The following is an 18,033-nucleotide window of genomic DNA, read 5'->3' on the forward strand; positions in this document are numbered from 1 at the left end:
AAGTCTAGTGTCTTGTTTCCAACAGGGAGTGGCCAGGTGACTCAGGAACCCGCAAGGAGGGCTTCTCTTCAGCACCGGGCGTTCAGCGGTGTATTGCCTCTTTGAGGTTTACCAACTCTGGGATAAGAACTTGCTAGAGATTTGGAGACAGAGCCTGGGGAGGGCAGAATATGGGGAGAGGAGGGACCTCAGCCAGGAGTCTAATCTCCAGGGGAAGTGATCTCTGTTGCCTGGAGATCAATAGCCCCTAGTAGATATCTGTGAATTTGTTCCAATTTGTGAGGGACCATCCCTGTTTTGTGGGGCTTCCATTTCCATCCCCTGGCAGAGAATTGCATTGAGTGCCCAGGGAAACTGCCCAGGGAAACTTGCAGGACCCAATACACGAAGAACATGTGTCTGGCATCTCGTGTAGTTTGGCTCTTAGGAGCAGCAGATAATTCAGTTACGTCCCTGGACTGGGAATACATGACACAGAGACATAGTAGAGATAGGCTGCCTAAGAAACCTCACAGTTGCATGGGGATTTGAACCCAGATCTCTACAGCCCTAGTCTGACACCAGCAATTATGTCCAACAGGATCTCTTTAGGGATGGGAACAGAAGTCCCACAAAACAGGGATGGCCCCTCACAAATTGGAACAAATTCACAGATATCTACTAGGGGCTAATGATCTCCAGGCAACAGAGATCACTTCCCCTGGAGATTAGACTCCTGGCTGAGGTCCCTCCTCTCCCCATATTCTGCCCTCCCCAGGCTCTGTCTCCAAATCTCTAGCAAGTTCTTATCCCAGAGTTGGTAAACCTCAAAGAGGCAATACACCGCTGAACGCCCAATGCTGAAAAGAAGAGGCTACTGCCTTCGTGCCCTTCTTGTGGGTTCCCGAGTCACCTGGACGCTCCCTGTCAGAAACAAGACATTAGACTTTTGGTCTGATCCAGCAAAGTTCTTCTTATGGTGTAGCCACCACCTGCCTCTTTTTCTCTGCAGCCTTGAGGGCTAGAGCCTTGCTTTGTTTTCGAGCTAAAATCGTCAAGTTGCATCTGACTTATGGCGATGCTATGAATGAAAGACCTCCGAAATGTCCTCTCATTAACAGACTTGCTCAGATCTTGCAAACTGGAGGAAGTGGCTTTTGTCATTGAGTTTCCTTCTCATTTTCGGTTGTCCTCTTCCACCTTTCCTATCATTATAGCCTCAGTTTTGTCATTTTAGCTTCTAGGGAGAATTCAGGCTTTATGTGATCTAGAACCCACTTTTGGGGTTCACATTTTGTCAATCTTATCAGTGCTATTGGATTCGTATTCTTTTCTACTGCTGTTGGTGGTGACGTCAAGTCACTGCCAACCTATGGCGACCCTATGAATGAAAGGCATCCTATCTTTAACAGATTAGCTTAGATCCTACAAACTGGGATCTAATTTTTAGTACAATTTTTTTCTACTGCTACAGGTGGACTCATATGGCTACCCATCTTGATCTAGAACCCACTTATTTGTCATTTTGACAGTTTATGGTATTTGCAAACCTCTCCTCCAGCACCATATTTCAGATGAATAATGTTTCTTCGTGTCAGCTTTCTTCACTAGCCAACTTTCCCCATCTATCCATTCATATACATACATAAACTTTATTGCATTCTCTCATAGCCTTAAGAAACGACAGTAGGAGAAAACTGCAATACAAAGAATTTCAGTACCAATTAAAACCCTTAAAATGTCCATTTAACATTAAAATACATAATAATTAAAATCATAGCAACAAAATAGAAAATTAGAGGCAGCTTACTGTTTCTGTATTAACACATTGAACCCAGCTAAGGACTTATAGTTTAACAACTTGCTAAAGTGGACTTATAGTTTAACAACTTCGTAAAGTGTCCAGTAGCACCTTTAAGACTAACCAACTTAACTGTAGCATAAGCTTTTGAGAACCACAGCTCTCTTTGACAGCATCTGACGAAGCGAACTGTGGTTCTTGAAAGCTTATGCTTCAATAAAGTTGGTTTTAAAGGTGCTACTGGACTTTTTACAATTTTGCTACTACAGACTAACACGGCCAACTCCTCTGAGTTTAACAACAGATGGTTTTGACAGAGTCTTTACCACCCATGTGACAAACTTTGCCATTTGTGATGTTACCCGTTTATTTTTTTCAAGAAGAAATATTATAAGTCTGTTCTGGTCCGATCTCCCTGGATCTTCTGAAAAAATATTCCTAAGATATTGCTCACGTTCCACTACTAATCTTTGGCTAGGACCTCAATAGATTTCTGGTCACAGGGTCAGACACTTTTGTTATTTGGCATCCCATTAGAACAACCTCTTAACATTGCCAGTTAAAAAACATCCAAATGTGCTTTGGTAAATGCTTTCCTATGCTCAAAATTGAATAGATCAGCACCCATACATAGTACATTCTATAAAAACATGCCTCCTTGGAACCACAAGTGAAAAGAGGAACATCCGGTATGAATAAAACATGTTTATGCTGTTTGGGGTTTGGGAAGTTCTCATTAAAAGGAGTAGATCAGGCAAGCGTCTGGCCTTTCCCTTAGATGTTTCGGAGGTGGGCAGAGAACCTTACAAGTTATGGGTGAGGCTGGCAGAGTTTGCCACAGTAGAGATTGCAAAATCCACCTCCTATTTCCAGAGGAGCTGTAAATTTGCAAGCTGAGAAGAGGACGAATTCTCAACTGGAGCTGATTTTCTGGCTCAGCCAGACTGTTTGGGCCCGCCCAATGATGCTTTGCAAATCTAACAGCCACCTACTTTGGGGTGCCTGGAGATTAAAAAGAGCCATACAAGGATCAGTTCCCAGAAACGTGGAGTCCGAACAGAGGGTTCCTTTTCCAGATCTTTGGGTCAACAGGTAAGCTGAGACCAGGGGGGTATGGAGGGAGGGGTCAGAGAGTTTTGAGGTGATACAGTTTGAGATATTGTAGCGGCGTATGGATTCTAACGAGCCTGCTTCAGCTTTCGTTCCCTTGCCATAATGTCTAAATGGAACCTCCACGTTCAGAGGCAATATATCCCTCAGTTCCAGATTCTAGGACATGCTCTGCTTGGGGGAGCTCCTGGAGGCATGTGGTTGGCTGACACCAGAAGGGAGGCAGAAGGTAGACCTACAGTCCATTGGCCAATTTCTGATGGCCCCTTCCATTGGCCAATTTCTGATGGCCCCTTCCATTGGCCAATTTCTGATGGCCCCTGTCGGTTGCTAGAGATCTTGCAAAGAAAGCTGGGTTCTGTTGGACTTTGGTCTGAGTCCGCAAGGCCCTTCTTTCGTTCATCGATGAAAGCTGAAGATTCAGGATTGTTTCAAGCGGATAACTGAATCGTGATCCGTTTACACCCAATGCAGGGGACAGAACAGAATGGCCTGCAGAAGACTTCTGGTTTAATTTCATTTCATGGATGGTAATAAGGGTACGATGTTAACAGCGCCGTTATTGCATCCAGGACGTTACTCGATACGATTGCCTCCCACAGTATTGCTGACTGCTCTTTGCCACTGTCTGAATATCCAGCTGTTGTACTAATAATTGAAAAGGCCAGAGGGTATTGGTTCTTTTCAGAGGTACTGGAAAACAGTAGCTTCAGGTGAGTAGCCATGTGGGTCTGCTCCCTTAAGGAGCTTTAACTCTCGAAAGCTTATACCCTGAAAATCTTGTTGGTCTTTAAGGTGCGACTGGACTGGAAAACAATTCAAAATATTCTTCAGCACTTAAGACACTGGCTGTCTGTGCACTGCACAGACATCGGGTACAACCCAGGGTTTGTTTATAATAGGCACGATCCTGGTTAATTTGCCCTCTTTTCCCTCTCTTTGTGTGGCACACCAAGATGGATGCTCCGAATTTGTCATGATTTCCAAATGCAGGTTCCCTAACTGGTCACGGTTTGTTCCTTGCACAGGATTAAACCGTGGTTGCAAATCCTGGTTACTGGGAAAGTGACAAACCGCTATTTATGAGTGTTTAAGAAGCTGCGGTTCTGATTTGGGATGAAAATGTGGTTAAAAACCTCAGTTATGGGGGAAACTAGCATGCCTCAATTTGCTGAGGCACCTGCATTTGAATGTCACAACCACTGGAAGGAGCTGGAATTGGTTTTTGATCCCAGCACACTGAGGTAGGGGGGAAATAACAAAGGAAGCGCACATGCTTGACAATTGAGCAGGGTTGTACCCAGGGCTGGTGCGCCCATTGAGGCCAGGTAGGTGGTGGCCTCAGGGCGCGAGGGCACCGGAGAGGCGCTGGAGGGGGTGTTGGGGGTGGAGGCATGTGCCGCAGAGCTGGCATGGCTGGGCCGCAGCTGCTGCAGCCAGCAAGCCCCGTGCTGCTGCAGCCGCCGCCGCCACCACACCCCCCCAGCTGGGTGCAGCAGCCACGAACTGCTGCTGGGGTGGCATGTGGAGTGCGGAGCAGCCTCCGCCCGCCACCCCAGCCATCCGCTGGCCAATGCCCCCGGCTTGCGCTGTGTGATGACATCATCGCGTGATGATGTCATCACGCAGTCCATGGTGCGCGCGCCTGGGGGGGTTGCCGCAGGCGCCAGAAACCCTGGTGCCAGCAGTGGTTGTACCTGTTCTCTTTCTGAGAGCGGGACCACAAGTGACGCCTGACACAGGTTGGACACTAGTCAGCTTCCCTCAAGTTTTGATGGGAAATGTCGGCATCCTGGTCTCGTAGCTTGGCTCTCTGACTGCTGTCCAATGGACTTTTCAACTGTCACTTGTCCAACATTCCGCCAAGCTGCCTCCATTTCCCATCAAAACTTGAGGGAAGCTGGCAAGTGTCCAACCTGTGTCAGGCGTCACTTGTGGTCCCGCTCTGAGATATGAACTGAGCTTCACTATCCATGTGCGAGCATTGAGATGGATGTGCACTAAATAGGATGCACCATTTCCTACTCCATGGGAAACAGGTCTGTTATCAGCTGACATGACTAGGTGGGGTAGTGACATTTCCATTTGGGGCTAGACCAGCCAATTTGCATGTGTTGGGAGGACAGAAATTACATCATGACAAGGGAGATTCCAACTCACAAGAGGAACAAGTTGTCTGTCCCGTCTTTCACTCTTTAAGAGTTGGCTGTCCTTTTAATCTCTTCTAGTATCCTTTCATGCTCTCACTCAGTCTGAGTTGAGTAGGGACTGTTTATAGCAGTTTAAATCGGCCTGACTAGCCTGATTTTGCAGAACTTGGAAACTAAGGTCAGCCCTGCTTAGAACTTGGGACGGAAGGCCACATAGGAAGGCCAGGGTTGCTACGTAGAGGCAGGCAATGGCAAACCACCTCTGTTCATCTTGCCTTGAAAACTTCATGGTTCTGGGGTCCATGTGAGCTGGTTGGGACTGCTTGTCCTATTCAGAAAGGAAGCTCTCATTTAAATGGAAATGGCATGCTACATCTCTTTTGGAAAGATCTCAACCAGCTTAGTGGCAGTGTTTCATAGTGGTTTAAGCATTGCACTAAGACTGGAGAGACCCAGGTTCAAATTCCCACTCAGCCACAATGCTCACATAGCCCAGGTGTAAGGCCTACCTCACAGGGTTGTTGTGTGGGTAAAATGGTGAACTGTCTACATTCCCCCGAGCTCCTTGGAGGAAGGGATGGAATAAAAATGTCGTCAATAGATAGCAGAGGTGATACCATCATCACCATACCTTTATTGGTGTAATAGAAACATTAAATAGTATTTACAGTCAATAAGAGGTTGAGATCATATACATAACATAAGAACACAAAATTAACATAAAACCTCATTTTACAGCATATTTGGATTTGATCTTAAGTATTTCCTCCAAAAATTTTGCAACTTCTCTGGTAATTTCCATTACCGAATCACTCAATAAGAACCAACAATTGATCACAATATTCTGAAGAACCATTACTTGGGAAAGAATATCAAACAAATTTTTACGTAGATTTGCGTAAAACTGGCAGTCGAGCATTATATGCCGAATTGATTCGGGAAGATTCGTTCCACAGGGGCAAAGCCTCTCGTGGAAAGGGACTTACTGGTATCTTCCACAAAGAAGGTTAGAAGGAAATGCATTCAATCTGGCCAACATAAAAGCTCAACGTTGGAAGGGGATCTGAAGATTGTATAAATAATGAGACATCTCCCCAGGCTGAGAGTGGAGACCTAATGAAGCGGGAGAACATATAGACAGAGTTGAGAAAGTTCCAGATCTAAAAGTCTCTGTTTAATAAATCTAAAAATATATAGTTCATCAGACAGGAATAAATGCTCGACTGCTATCTCTATATGTTTTAAGGAAATGATCAAGCTGCCAGGCTTGGCTCTAAAATAAATTTTGATCCAAAATTTGACAGTTATGATCCACACCTTCGTTTCCAGCAAGGATTGACCCATTTCTGAACAAAGTGCAAAATATGAAACTCAATTAGGCACTCCCAAAATTTGCCTACGAAAAGATGTCTAGATATCCTTTAGTTTCCAATTAAAAGCATTAATCCATATGGGAATACCATAGAAGAGTTGCAATAATGTTTTAGCGTTAAATACTCTAATTGCAACAGAAACACATTGATTACCTCTCGTAAAATAAAATTGTTTAATCTGAGATAAAGAACATCTGATCAAGTTTATTATCCTATCATGGTATTAAAGGTGAAACCGAGATATTTAAAGCACTTAACTTTTTCAATTTCCAAATTACCCATAAACCATTTCTGTGGGCATCAGCTTTTGGAAAAAAATACTACTTTAGATTTAGAGTCGTTAACACAGAGTAGATTACATTGACAGTAACTGCAAAATGTGTTCAAAAATCTTTGTAGGCCCACTCTTGTACAGGGAAGGATGGCTATATCACCTGCATAAAGAAACAGAGGAACAGCCAAACCTCCTATTCTAGGTGGATATGGGATTAAGAGATTGTGCCATATCATTTAAAAAGAGATTTAAAAGATAGGGGGCTGCCACAGCCTTATTTAACCCCCTTCAGCACGGGTATTTTGTCAGTTAAATGGCCTCTTCTAGAATATTTTACTTGACAGGTGGTAGCTGTGTGAAGTTTCTTCAATAAAAATAACAATCACATTAGGGGTGTGTGCTTTTGGTTTCCGATTCGGATAAAATACCCGATTTGTAAAGATTCAGGACTCCCAAATCGGGGCCAGAATGATGGCCCAGATTCAGAAATCCTAAATCAAAGCTTCCCCGAAGCATTCGGGTTGCTTCGGGAAGCTTCGGGCCAAGTTTAAAGGGCCCTTTCCCTGCCTCTTGCAAGCAGCAGGATCCCCCACCTGATAGCTGATAGTTTAAAGGGCCCCTTTCCTGCTGCTTGCAAGCGTCAGGTCACTTTAAACTATCAGGGGATCTCCCCGCCTGACAGCCAATAGTTTAAAGGGCCTGCCACTTGCAAGCAGCAGGGCCCTTTAAATACCCCAAACTCCGCAACCCCCAAGCTCCAGCCCCCCAGCCCCAGTCCCCCACTTACCTTGGCTCTGCTGCTGCAGTGGTGGAGGCCGTGGTGCGGCGGCTCTGGCCTTCCCTGCCACCTGTGGGCCTAAGCGCCACCAGATCCGGCCTTCTCAGGCGATGCGCCGGCAGCAGCAGTGGCTCCAGTCCTCCCCACTGCACTGTGAGGCAGGGCTGTGCAGCAGCAAAGGACATGGAGAAGGCCCTTCCTGCCCCTCAAATTGCCACTGTGGCATGGAGAAGGCCCTTCCTGCCCCTCAAATGGCTGCCATGGTGGCCATTTGAATGGCAGGAAGGGCTGGAGAAGCTGGCTCTGGCCTTCCCTGTTGCCCTGCAGGGCCACGCAGTGGAGTAGGAAGTGGTGCAGGCGTCGCAGGAACTGGCTCTACGCTTCCACACTGCCCAGCTGGCCACTGCAGCAGTGAAGGAGGCAGCACAGGCCCCACAGGAGCCATCTCCGTGCTTCTGCGCTACCCAGCTGATCAGCTTCCCTTCTCCCTGCCTGCCAGGTAAGTGGGGTGGAGGGGGGGTTGCCCCAGAGGGGTGAGATGTTGCTCCCCCTCACTTCAGTATGCTCCAAATCTTTACGGAGCATACCGAAGCAAGCTGAATACCAGAATCCCGAAGCGGCTTGCTGCTTCAGGATTCTGGTAATTCCGGATCTTTTCCCCACTTCTGGTAAACCCGAAGTGGGAAACCCCAATTTTTTGGCGGTGCACACCCCTAAATCACATATCTATCCCTATATTCATTAGTTTGCTCCATAACATATCTCTGGATATTGAATCAATTGCTGTCTTCAAGTCAATGAAGGCTACATAAAGTTTTTTCCTTCCTGTATTCATGCATTTATGAGCAAGAAAGGCCAAAGTGAAACAATGACCTATGGCAGATTTTCCTTTAGAGAATCCTATTTGTTCTGGGTCGATTATGTGGTCTGTTAAAAGACACTCTAAATGTTTGGCATATAATTTACCCATAATGTAATTAACCCATTTGACCCAGGTTCAAATTCCCACTGAGAGCCAAGCTACAACTGATGAATGACACTTGCCTGGCAAGTGAACAGACTCAGGGCCAAACCACAAGTGACGAATGACACTTGAACGACAAGTGTATTCCTCCCTGTTCACTTGCCCTCCACTTGCTCTCCCCTCGATCCACTTGCCGTTCAAGTGTCATTCGTCACTTGTAGCTTGGCTCTCAGCCACAATGCTCACATGGCCCAGGCACGTGAGCATTGTGGCCAATGCTTCAGGGTCTATCGGTGGCCCCATCTTGTCTACAGTCATGCTGGGGAAGGAGCGGAACTGTAACAAATGAGAACTCACGCTTTATGAAAATTTAAGAAGGCATTCCTGAAAAGTGGGGGGCAGAATCAAGACACAAAGGAGGCAGGGATTCATTGGGACAGGAAGCACAAAACCAGGCCTCTCCTAAGGTAAATAAGAACAGGGAGAGCCCTGGAGCTATGCAAAAACGTTGAAGATTTAAAGAGTAGACCATGTAATGCTGAAGTCAGCCTCTCTCTGTTCCATACCCCCTTTTAGCCTGCTGTGGTGGAGAAGATGGTCTTTTCTCCTCCTCCGTCTTGGCTCTTTTCCAGCTCTGCAGGCCATAGCTCACCTCTTTCAAAGAGCAGGTGGTACGTAGTGATATTGGAAGAGAGATCACAGAGACGTGTTGCATCCAACAAAGCCGCAATACTCAGTGTCATAGGCTGGATTTCGGTTGTTAAAAACACTGGAACGAGGCCTGCTAAAAACAACAACAACAACAGCAACAAACAACAGAATCCCAAAGTAGCAGCTGCAGATCTGGGCCCCTTTGATTGACACACACCAGCACAAGAGAACACTCCTGTGCGCATTAGGGTGTGTCGGAGAGGCTGCCTGGGAGTGGCAGATGTAGGTGGAGAAGAGAGAGGTGGTGGGTGGGAGAATCTTCCCCTTGGGCAGTCTGCAGGTGAAAACAAGACCAGAGCATCATTGGAGCCAGGTGGAGGGATGGTTTATATTGAATCTAGTTTGTGTGCCTCTTAACGGCTAGCATTCCTAACGTCAGATCAGAGGTTCACATGGGCCAGCATCCGCTTTCCAACAGTGGTCGTCCATGCTGGTGCCTACAGGAAATGCTCAACAGGGCCATGAAAGCAATTGACCTCCCTGATTGTCACCCCCACCCCATCAACTGCCAACAGAGGTAGACTGCCTCTGAATATGGAAGTTTCATTACATGGTCACAGCCAGGGGTCATTTCGTAGAAAAAGAGCTGGAAGAACTCATTAGCATAACTCATTAGCATATGCCACGCCCCTTGCCATCGCCGGAAGTGTGTCATTAGAATAACTGATTTGTATGTGCCACACTCTCTGACATCGCCTATATTGGCTGTTTTGGACCCAATCCTGGCCATTCAGGGCCGAAATTGGGCCCAAAATGCCAAAAAGGGGCTGAAAATGGCCAAAAAGGGGCCCAAAATGGTCAGGATCAGGCTGCTGCTGAGTGGGAGAGTGATCCACCACCCGTCAAAGGCCTGATCTGGGCCGTTTCAGCCCCAATCCAGGCTGAAACGGGCCCAAAATGGCAGAGAGTCAGGTGGGTGGGGCCACCTGACATGTGACCTCTTTGGGGAACTGCCAGAACTGCGTTCCCGTGCGTTCCCCCTCGAAATGAGCCCTGGTCACAGCCCAATGGCTGTTAAGAGACATTTATCCACGACGTTGTCTGATCATTAAAAGAAAATCTGTCACACATCCCATTTCGGCATTTTTTGACTCATCCCAAGCAAACCAACTATTTTATGCTCGGTATACCAGTGCAACCCTGCACAGGGTTTTTCCAATTTATGCCTGTTACTAGAGTCACTTCACGGGATTGTGCTGTTAGTTGTTTGCTTTAAAACAAGAAATGATCTGCTGAATTAGATGAATTAATCCCACATTTTCTATCCAAAAGGGTCCTGCCAGATGTACCTGGGAGGCTAAAAATCAAGACATAAAGGTGACAGTCAAATCTTGTTGGTCCTTAACATGTAGCATCCATTGGTAGACTGCCTCTGGAATAAGGTGTTTCTATCTTTAGACATTGTGCTTAATAACTCAAAAGGGCCATACATTATTACAGTAAATTTAGTGCAGAACAGAATGTACAATACAGCTCTTCTGCATCAGAGGATCTATCTAATTCAGCACTTCGGGAGGCTCAGATTGTTTACAAGCCATACTGTTCTTTCCCCCTTTGAAAGTGTGCGGTTTTTCATGTGCTGTAATCTTGTTAACACCCCCCTCACCAAATGATACCTTCTAGAGATAATTAGCAATAAACAGACAGCACCAACGCACATTTGTTAGCATTTCAGCATAAAGAACTCTTTATGCCGATTCGTTGTTCAAGTTCTAATCAATGAATCAGTGAGTGAAATCTGTGTGTGAATTAAAATAATGGTTTTGATGGCTGTTCTTCGATAATATTCAAACGCGTCACAGTAGCCTCTCTTTTAGAAGACGCAGAAGGTAGAATGCTTCTTAGTTAATGTCGACACATATCTCAGCAGACGTTATCTCAAAAGACATTTCAGGTGTAAGAGGAGAATGTTCTTCTTAAATAATGTCCACACGTATCTCAGTAAGCGCCGTCTAAGAAGAGGCATTCCCTCCAGTGTGTAAGAGGACCCAGGTTGGCACCTGCCGTTATTATAGATGGTTCATGCCACCTGCCATTATTATAATTGTTTGTATTATAAGTAATTTTTTTAAAAAAAGGTTGTTCAATAAGTTAGATCTACCTTTTTAGTTGATCAACAGGTTTTAGTCAATTGAACTGGTTCATTGACTAACTCTTGCAGTCCTACTTCCACGACAATTGGATAGCATGACCCCATGTTTTAATATTTCCAGGCATCCTGGTTATCGTCCTTCTGAATTTTTACCAGATAGGTTGATTGCATTGTGTTTACAGTTTTTCAGAGCTTAAATAGTCAGCAATGGGTCACCAATGGCCACCAATGGCCACCAATCATACGTGCAATCTACCAAGATGGGCCAAATTTATTTTATTTCATCCCCTCGTTTGACTGCCACACCCTCCTTTTGCAGGCGCCCTGGAGTTACATCATTGGTGGTGCCCATGGTTTATGGTAACTCTGCCGTAGCCTGATTTGTTTGGTGGCACCTGGATTTTTATGCTATTTAGATTAATGTGCATTAATATTGGATACTATGCTATTTGCAGTCATGTTTTATTGTATTTTAACATTATATTTTGTTGGAAGCTGCCCTGAGCCCACTTGCGGGAAGAGCGGGGTATAAGTCGAATTAAACAAAAACAAACAAACAAATAAATCCTTTTCTATATAGAGCAGGCTTTTTTCTTCTTTACACTTTAGGGCTCAGTCTTAGACGAGCACCCTCTGTTTGGCTAGCAAATCATTCCACTAACGTTACCGCGCCTCTGATCCACCTTGCAAATAGCCACTTTCTTTTTCATCAGTGGCGTGAGTAATAATCCACTCCAAATGATCAGAAGATAAACTAGAACATTTTATTCTGTTCACCTTGCCCTTGTGCCAAAGTGCCAGCTCGTAGGCCAGCTAGGGTTGCCAGCTCTGGGCTGGGAAATTCCCAGAAATTTGGGGGGTGGAGCCTGGGGAGGGCAGGGTTTGGGGAGGGATGGGACCTCAATGGGGTATAATGCCATAGAGTTTGCTCTTGGAGGCTGCCATTTTCTCCAGCTGAACTGATCTCTATAGCCTGGCGATCAACCTCCAGCCACCACCTGGAGGTTGGCAACAAGCCTTCCCAGTTGTCTGCTGTTGGTGGGCAATCTCCAGAGGGTTTGCCCTGTTGTCCGCTGGCAATCAGTGGGAGGTGGCAACCCCACCCCCCCGTGACCACATGCCACTGTCAGGCATGCACTGGGCACGCTTCTGGCAGGGAGTGACAGTGTTACTACCTGAACTGACACCATCACGCCAGCTGTGGGCTTGCTCCTGCGCTTCTTGGGGGCCAATTTTGGGCCCAAATAGGCTGCATTTGCCCTGCACAAAGCACGAGAGCACACCCATGGCTTCCCAGAAGTGACATCGTCGCATGCGCACAAAGCTCGCACAGGAAAAGAAGACTCCCTGAAAGGAAAAGGTAAATGCCAGGATCCCCTCCCCCCCCCGTTGGAAAGATATAGGGACCTGGCAACCTATTGGCAACCCTAACCAGCCAGCTTGTAGTATTTATGGGCTCTTAATTTCCTGTGGATTTAATTTGCAAGGTGTAGGGATACAAGGTCCCCTGGTGGCAATGGGGGCCCTCTGTTCCCATCTTCCACTTCCTCCCCGCTACCACTCACCTGGCCAGAAGGCGTGCTCCCAGTGAAGTGCAACGCCATCACTCCCAGGAGTAACGTCATTACGCCGTCCTGAGAGCACTCCCAAGCTTCGCAGCAAGCTGATTTGGGCCCCAAACTGGCTGAATAGGGCCCACTCGGGGCCCAAATCAGCCCACTGTGAAGGGTGCATGCTCATGGGCCTGCATGATGACATCACTTCCCAGAAGTGATGTCATCACACAGCCCCTGGAGAACTCTCATGCTTCACATACACTAGGAGCAATGGAAAGGTGAGTGCTGCGTCCCCCCTCCTGCTGGGAGGGTAAGAGGATCTGGCAACCATAGTTCGGAGGCACATCTTTCTGTATGCACACACATGGCTGTGCATACACAGTTATTTATTTAGTCAAAACATTTCTTTGCTGCCTTTCCACCCAACAGAGGGTCCCCAAAGTGGTGAACATTAAAACATTAAAACAGTGTTTGAAATACATATTCATGTTCATGTTCATGTTCATGTTCATGTTCATGTTCATGTTCATGTTCATGTTCATGTTCATGTTCATGTTCATATACACAGGGCTTTTTTTCAGCTGGAGCGCGGTGGAATGGAGTTCTGGAACCTCTTGAAAATAGTCACATGGGCTGGTGGCCGTGAGGCGCGGAGGGCAATCTCAACTCCCCTCTGTCTGGAGATCAGGGGGCGGGGCCACCAGCCCATGTGACCATTTTCTCCGAGGGCAACCTACTGCGTTCCACCACCTCTTTTCCCAGAAAAAAAGCCCTGCATATACACTTCCCAGAAGACTATAAATAATGTAAATAAATAAAATAAAAATAATGAAGGAATACCAAACCAAACAAAAAAGTCTTCATGTGCTGGCAGAAGACAACAACAGAGAGCTGGTGTGGTGTAGTGGCTAGAATGATGGACTAGAATCTGGGAGACCCAGGTTCGAATCCCTGCTCTGCCATGGGATCTTGCTGGGTGACCTTGGGCCAGTCACAAACTGTCCGTCTCACCCACCTCACAGGGTTTGTTGTAAGGAAAAAATGGAGGAGAGGAAAATGACATCAGTTGCTTTGAGTCCCCATGGGGGAGAAAGGCAGGGTATAAATGAAGAATAATATTTAGATATCTACAGGCCTCTTCAAGGCCTGCAACAGAAACCCAATTGCTGCTCTTGACACCATGGTAAAGATACATGGTCAGCATTAGAGATGGGCACGAACCAAAACATGAACCAAAATTCATGACGAACCAGGCCGGTTCACGGTTCGTGAACCAGTGGTTCGTCAGATCCCATTTCTGACGAACCATCACAAACTTTAGGCTGGTTCATTTAGTTCGGTTTTTGATTCCTCACTGCAGACAGCCTGGTGCCGATCAATCAGTTTCCTAGGCAACAGGGGATGGACTTCCTGCAGACATTCTGCAGGCCCGGAAATGACCTTCTGCTGGCCCGGAAGTGATGACTTTCTGACCTGTATGTGACATTTTCACAAACCAAATGAACTGGTTCATGAACTGGGGGCAGGTTCGTGAAAGTTCGTGGTTCGTGAAATTTGATGAACCACGAACCACATGGTTCAGGGGTTTTCCGGTTCTTGCCCATCTCTAGTCAGCATCCTGTCCCAAACTGGGGTGCTTGCAGATTCAAAGGGTAAAAGATCAAAACTGTTGTCTTTGGAATGTTTGTGCAATCGCCTCCTCCAAACTACCTATATCACCCAATGGGAACGATTCACAATGGGGCGGTGGTCCTACTTGTTATGCTTTTTAAAATATATATATATTATTATTATTATTTTAGAAGGTAAGAAAGAGAAAAGTGGTAGGTAACAGGGTAGAAAAGAAACAAAGCCATTTTGCAAATTCATTAAGCTTGTATTGTCGAAGGCTTTCACGGCCGGAGAACGATGGCTGTTGTGGGTTTTCCGGGCTGTATTGCCGTGGTCTTGGCATTGTAGTTCTTGACATTTCGCCAGCAGCTGTGGCTGGCATCTTCAGAGGTGTAGCACCAAAAGACAGAGATCTCTCAGTGTCACAGTGTGGAAAAGAACTGCCAACATCTTTTCCACACCGTGACACTGAGAGATCTCTGTCTTTTGGTTGTCTTTCCAACCTTGGGAATGGCACACATCCACAGGATAATTACTTTATCGATACCAGAGGTGCCAGATGAGAAATATTTGTTCTTTGATATGATAAACCCTTGCTAACTGTGAGAAGATCAAGCCCACTTGTAACTGGCCAATGAAATTGTACCACATCATTTTGGGATGCTACCTTTTGAGCAACAATGTACTTTTTATTGTAATTTCTGTAAAGGATATGCAAGGTATAAGACCTCAGTCAGGGGTGAAAATCTCTGAAGAGCCACTGGTTTCAAGGGTGATTTTAACCATGTGCTAATGCTCTTCCTTGTTTATATAAACAAAATCTCTCTCTCTCCTTCACTAGACTTCATCCGTGTGTTCATTTCAATTGGGCCTGAACATAACTCAGATTTGTGTATAACAATATAAATGAAGAAAAATAAAATCTCCCTGGGGAGGGAGTTCCCAAATTTTAGTAATAATAATAATAATAACAACAAGAACATTTGATTTATATACCGCCCTTCAGGACAACTTAATGCTCACTCAGAACGGTTTACAAAGTATGCCATTATTATCCCCACAACAAAACACCCTGTGAGGTGGGTGGGGCTGAGAGAGCTCTGAGAGAGCTGTGACTGACTCAAGGTCACCCAGCTGGCTTCAAGCGGAGGAGTGGGGAATCAAACCTGGCTCTCCAGATTAGAGTCTCACGCTCTTAACCACTACACCAAACTGGCTCTCCGATTACAAACTGGCTCTCCCAGTACAATCACCAATCACCTTTATAACCCATCTCGCTTCAAATGACTGGATAATGACTGGAGGGGGTAGGTAGGTCCATATGGGAGTGAGCAGTCCACCCTCCACCCCTCCTGCTCATATGGCCAGTCGCCATATTTCGGCGAGGATTGGGCCCGTTTTTGAACTGCTGCAGAGTGCAGGAATGCTCCTGCGCTCCACAGCGCCCAAAATGGGCCCGATCTGTGGCAGAATGGGCCCATTTTGGGCACTGCTGAGTGCAGGAGCACTCCTGCGCTCTGCAGCTGCTGAAAACGGGCCCAGTTTGCTGTGGATCGGGCCCGTTTTGAGAGCTGCAGAGCGCAGGCCCAAATAGCATGTTGAGAAGTGTGTGTATGCTCCTGGGCCTGTGTAATGACATCATTTCACATCCCAGAAGTGACATCATTGCACAGGCCCAGGAACAAAAGAGGAGTAAAAGAAAGGTGGGTGCCAGGTTCTCCCCACCTCCCGCCGGGAGGGTGAGGAGATCTGGCAACCCTATCCAGGCCATTTGCAATATAAATAAAGCAAACATAACATAAATAAACAAAGTTTAAAAACACAGTTTAGGACTGCCAGTAAACATAAAAACAAAGTTAACTAAAAGCAGTGATAAGAAAAAAATACCTGTTATTTGGGGGATCCTTGATTGTGCCAACGAATGTTGTAATGTTAAACAGCAGCTGTGAAAATGTAGGGGAAATTGTTAACTCTGCTTCCACTAGGGCACCTTTTTGAGCCCCTTTGGAATTTTAACACGGGTTGGTGGGAGCTGTCACAAAATGGCTGCCAGAGGAGGCGGAATCGCACGAACACGGGACACCCAAGTACGGGGGGAAGAGGGGTAATTTAAAAATATATACTAGGAAAAACGAGTGAGAGAATAAAACCAACACTGTAGTGGCAGCTGCAGCCAAAATAACATTATTTTAATCTGCCGAGCCCCCACAGCCAATCAGAAGCCCTGCTTGGCAAGAGCCCCACCTGCTTTCTAAAAACACTCTGTGGGCACCAGGAAAAGTGTTGGCGGGTGCCATGATGTCCTTGGGTGGCATGTTGAGGATTCCTACACTAGAGTAACTCTTAATGCTTTATAACATTAAAAAAATACATTAGAAGATCTGATCAGGAAGAGTCTGTATATGTTTGACCCCAAGCTAGGGTTGCCAGCCTCCAGGTAGTGGCTGGAGATCTCCCGGAATTACAACTGGTCTCCAGGCCACAGAGATGTGTTCACCTGGAGAAAATGGCTACTTTTCGGGGTGGACTCTATGGACTCTAAGAGCCCCATGGTGCAGAGTGGTAAGCGGCAGTACTGCAGCCCAATCTCCGCTCATGACCTGAGTTCGATCCTGGCGGAAGCCAGGTTCAAGTAGCTGGCTCAAGGTTGACTCAGCCTTCCATCCTTCCAAGGTCGGTAAAATGAGTACCCAGTTTCCTGGGGGTAAAGTGTAGATGACTGGGGAAGGCAATGGCAAACCACCCCGTAAAAAAGTCTGCGATGTCCCCCCCCCCATGGGTCAGTAATGACTCGGTGCTTGCACAGGGGAGTACCTTTACCTACCCTATGGAATTATGCCATGCCAAGGCCCTTTCCCTCCCCAAACCCCACTTTCTCCCGGTTTCTACAGGTTTCACCCCTCAGATCTCCAGGAATTTCCCAACTTGGAGCTGGCAACCCTACCCCAAACCACAATAGTGGAAAAACACTTCCAGCACTACCAGGGGTGGCGCAAGGGTTTACCTCGGTCGTGGCTGGCCAGCTGGCCGGGCGCCCCCACGCACGCGCACGCGCACGCAACGGCCTGCGTGATGACATCACGTGTGACGTCGTCACAGGAGTGCACACACCGCCGCTGGCCCGATTGCTGCGGCGGGTGGCCTCCAAGCTCTCCCGCTCGGTTGCCTGTGCCGCCACAGATGCCTGCCTGCGGTGGCTGCGCCTGGCCGGGGGCTTGTGCTGGCGGCGGCAGCGGCGCGGGGTGGGAGAGATAGGAGGCTGGTCCTTTGTGGCGCGTGCTCCCGCCCACCGCGCCTCCTCCGGCACTCCCTCTGGCACCCCGCGCCTGCGGCCACCACCTACCTGGCCTCAATAGGCGCGCCGGCCCTGAGCACTACTAAAGTGTGGAAGGCTTAAGCTATTTGGAGAAGGGCAATAAGATTCACATCACACCTCTTTTCTCTTTTTCTTTCAGGTACCCAAAGCTTCTAACTTCCTTCTGGATTGTGGAATCTGTACCAAGGTGTGACCAAGTATTGCCATGTGGCAAGGGGAATTCGGTTTCCTGGCTGGCATCCTGTTTTTACAGTTGACGATTACTGGGACAGGTGAGAGTACGACATTGCTTAGTGGTCTGTATTTGCAAAATAGTAG

At 46.9% G+C, this 18,033-nt stretch overlaps 1 protein-coding gene across 2 annotated transcripts in view; it reads left to right on the plus strand.

The window, feature by feature from the left end:
- Nucleotides 1-2,777: 2,777 nt before the first annotated feature.
- LOC129329599 (lysosomal acid glucosylceramidase-like) overlaps nt 2,778-18,033 on the plus strand; it is a 41,948-nt gene continuing 26,692 nt past the window's right edge. Inside the window, exons 1-2 of one of the 2 annotated variants that reach the window (XM_054979065.1) lie at nt 2,778-2,872; nt 17,855-17,987. In XM_054979065.1, coding sequence (XP_054835040.1) covers nt 17,921-17,987 — 67 coding nt within the window. In that variant the 5' untranslated portion in view covers nt 2,778-2,872; nt 17,855-17,920. Of the gene's footprint in view, nt 2,873-3,471; nt 3,604-17,854; nt 17,988-18,033 lie in introns of those variants that run through there. The other variant, XM_054979073.1, reaches the window with a different exon arrangement.

Source organism: Eublepharis macularius, chromosome 1 (assembly GCF_028583425.1).
Source record: "Eublepharis macularius isolate TG4126 chromosome 1, MPM_Emac_v1.0, whole genome shotgun sequence".
Classification (NCBI taxonomy): Eukaryota; Metazoa; Chordata; class Lepidosauria; order Squamata; family Eublepharidae; genus Eublepharis; species Eublepharis macularius.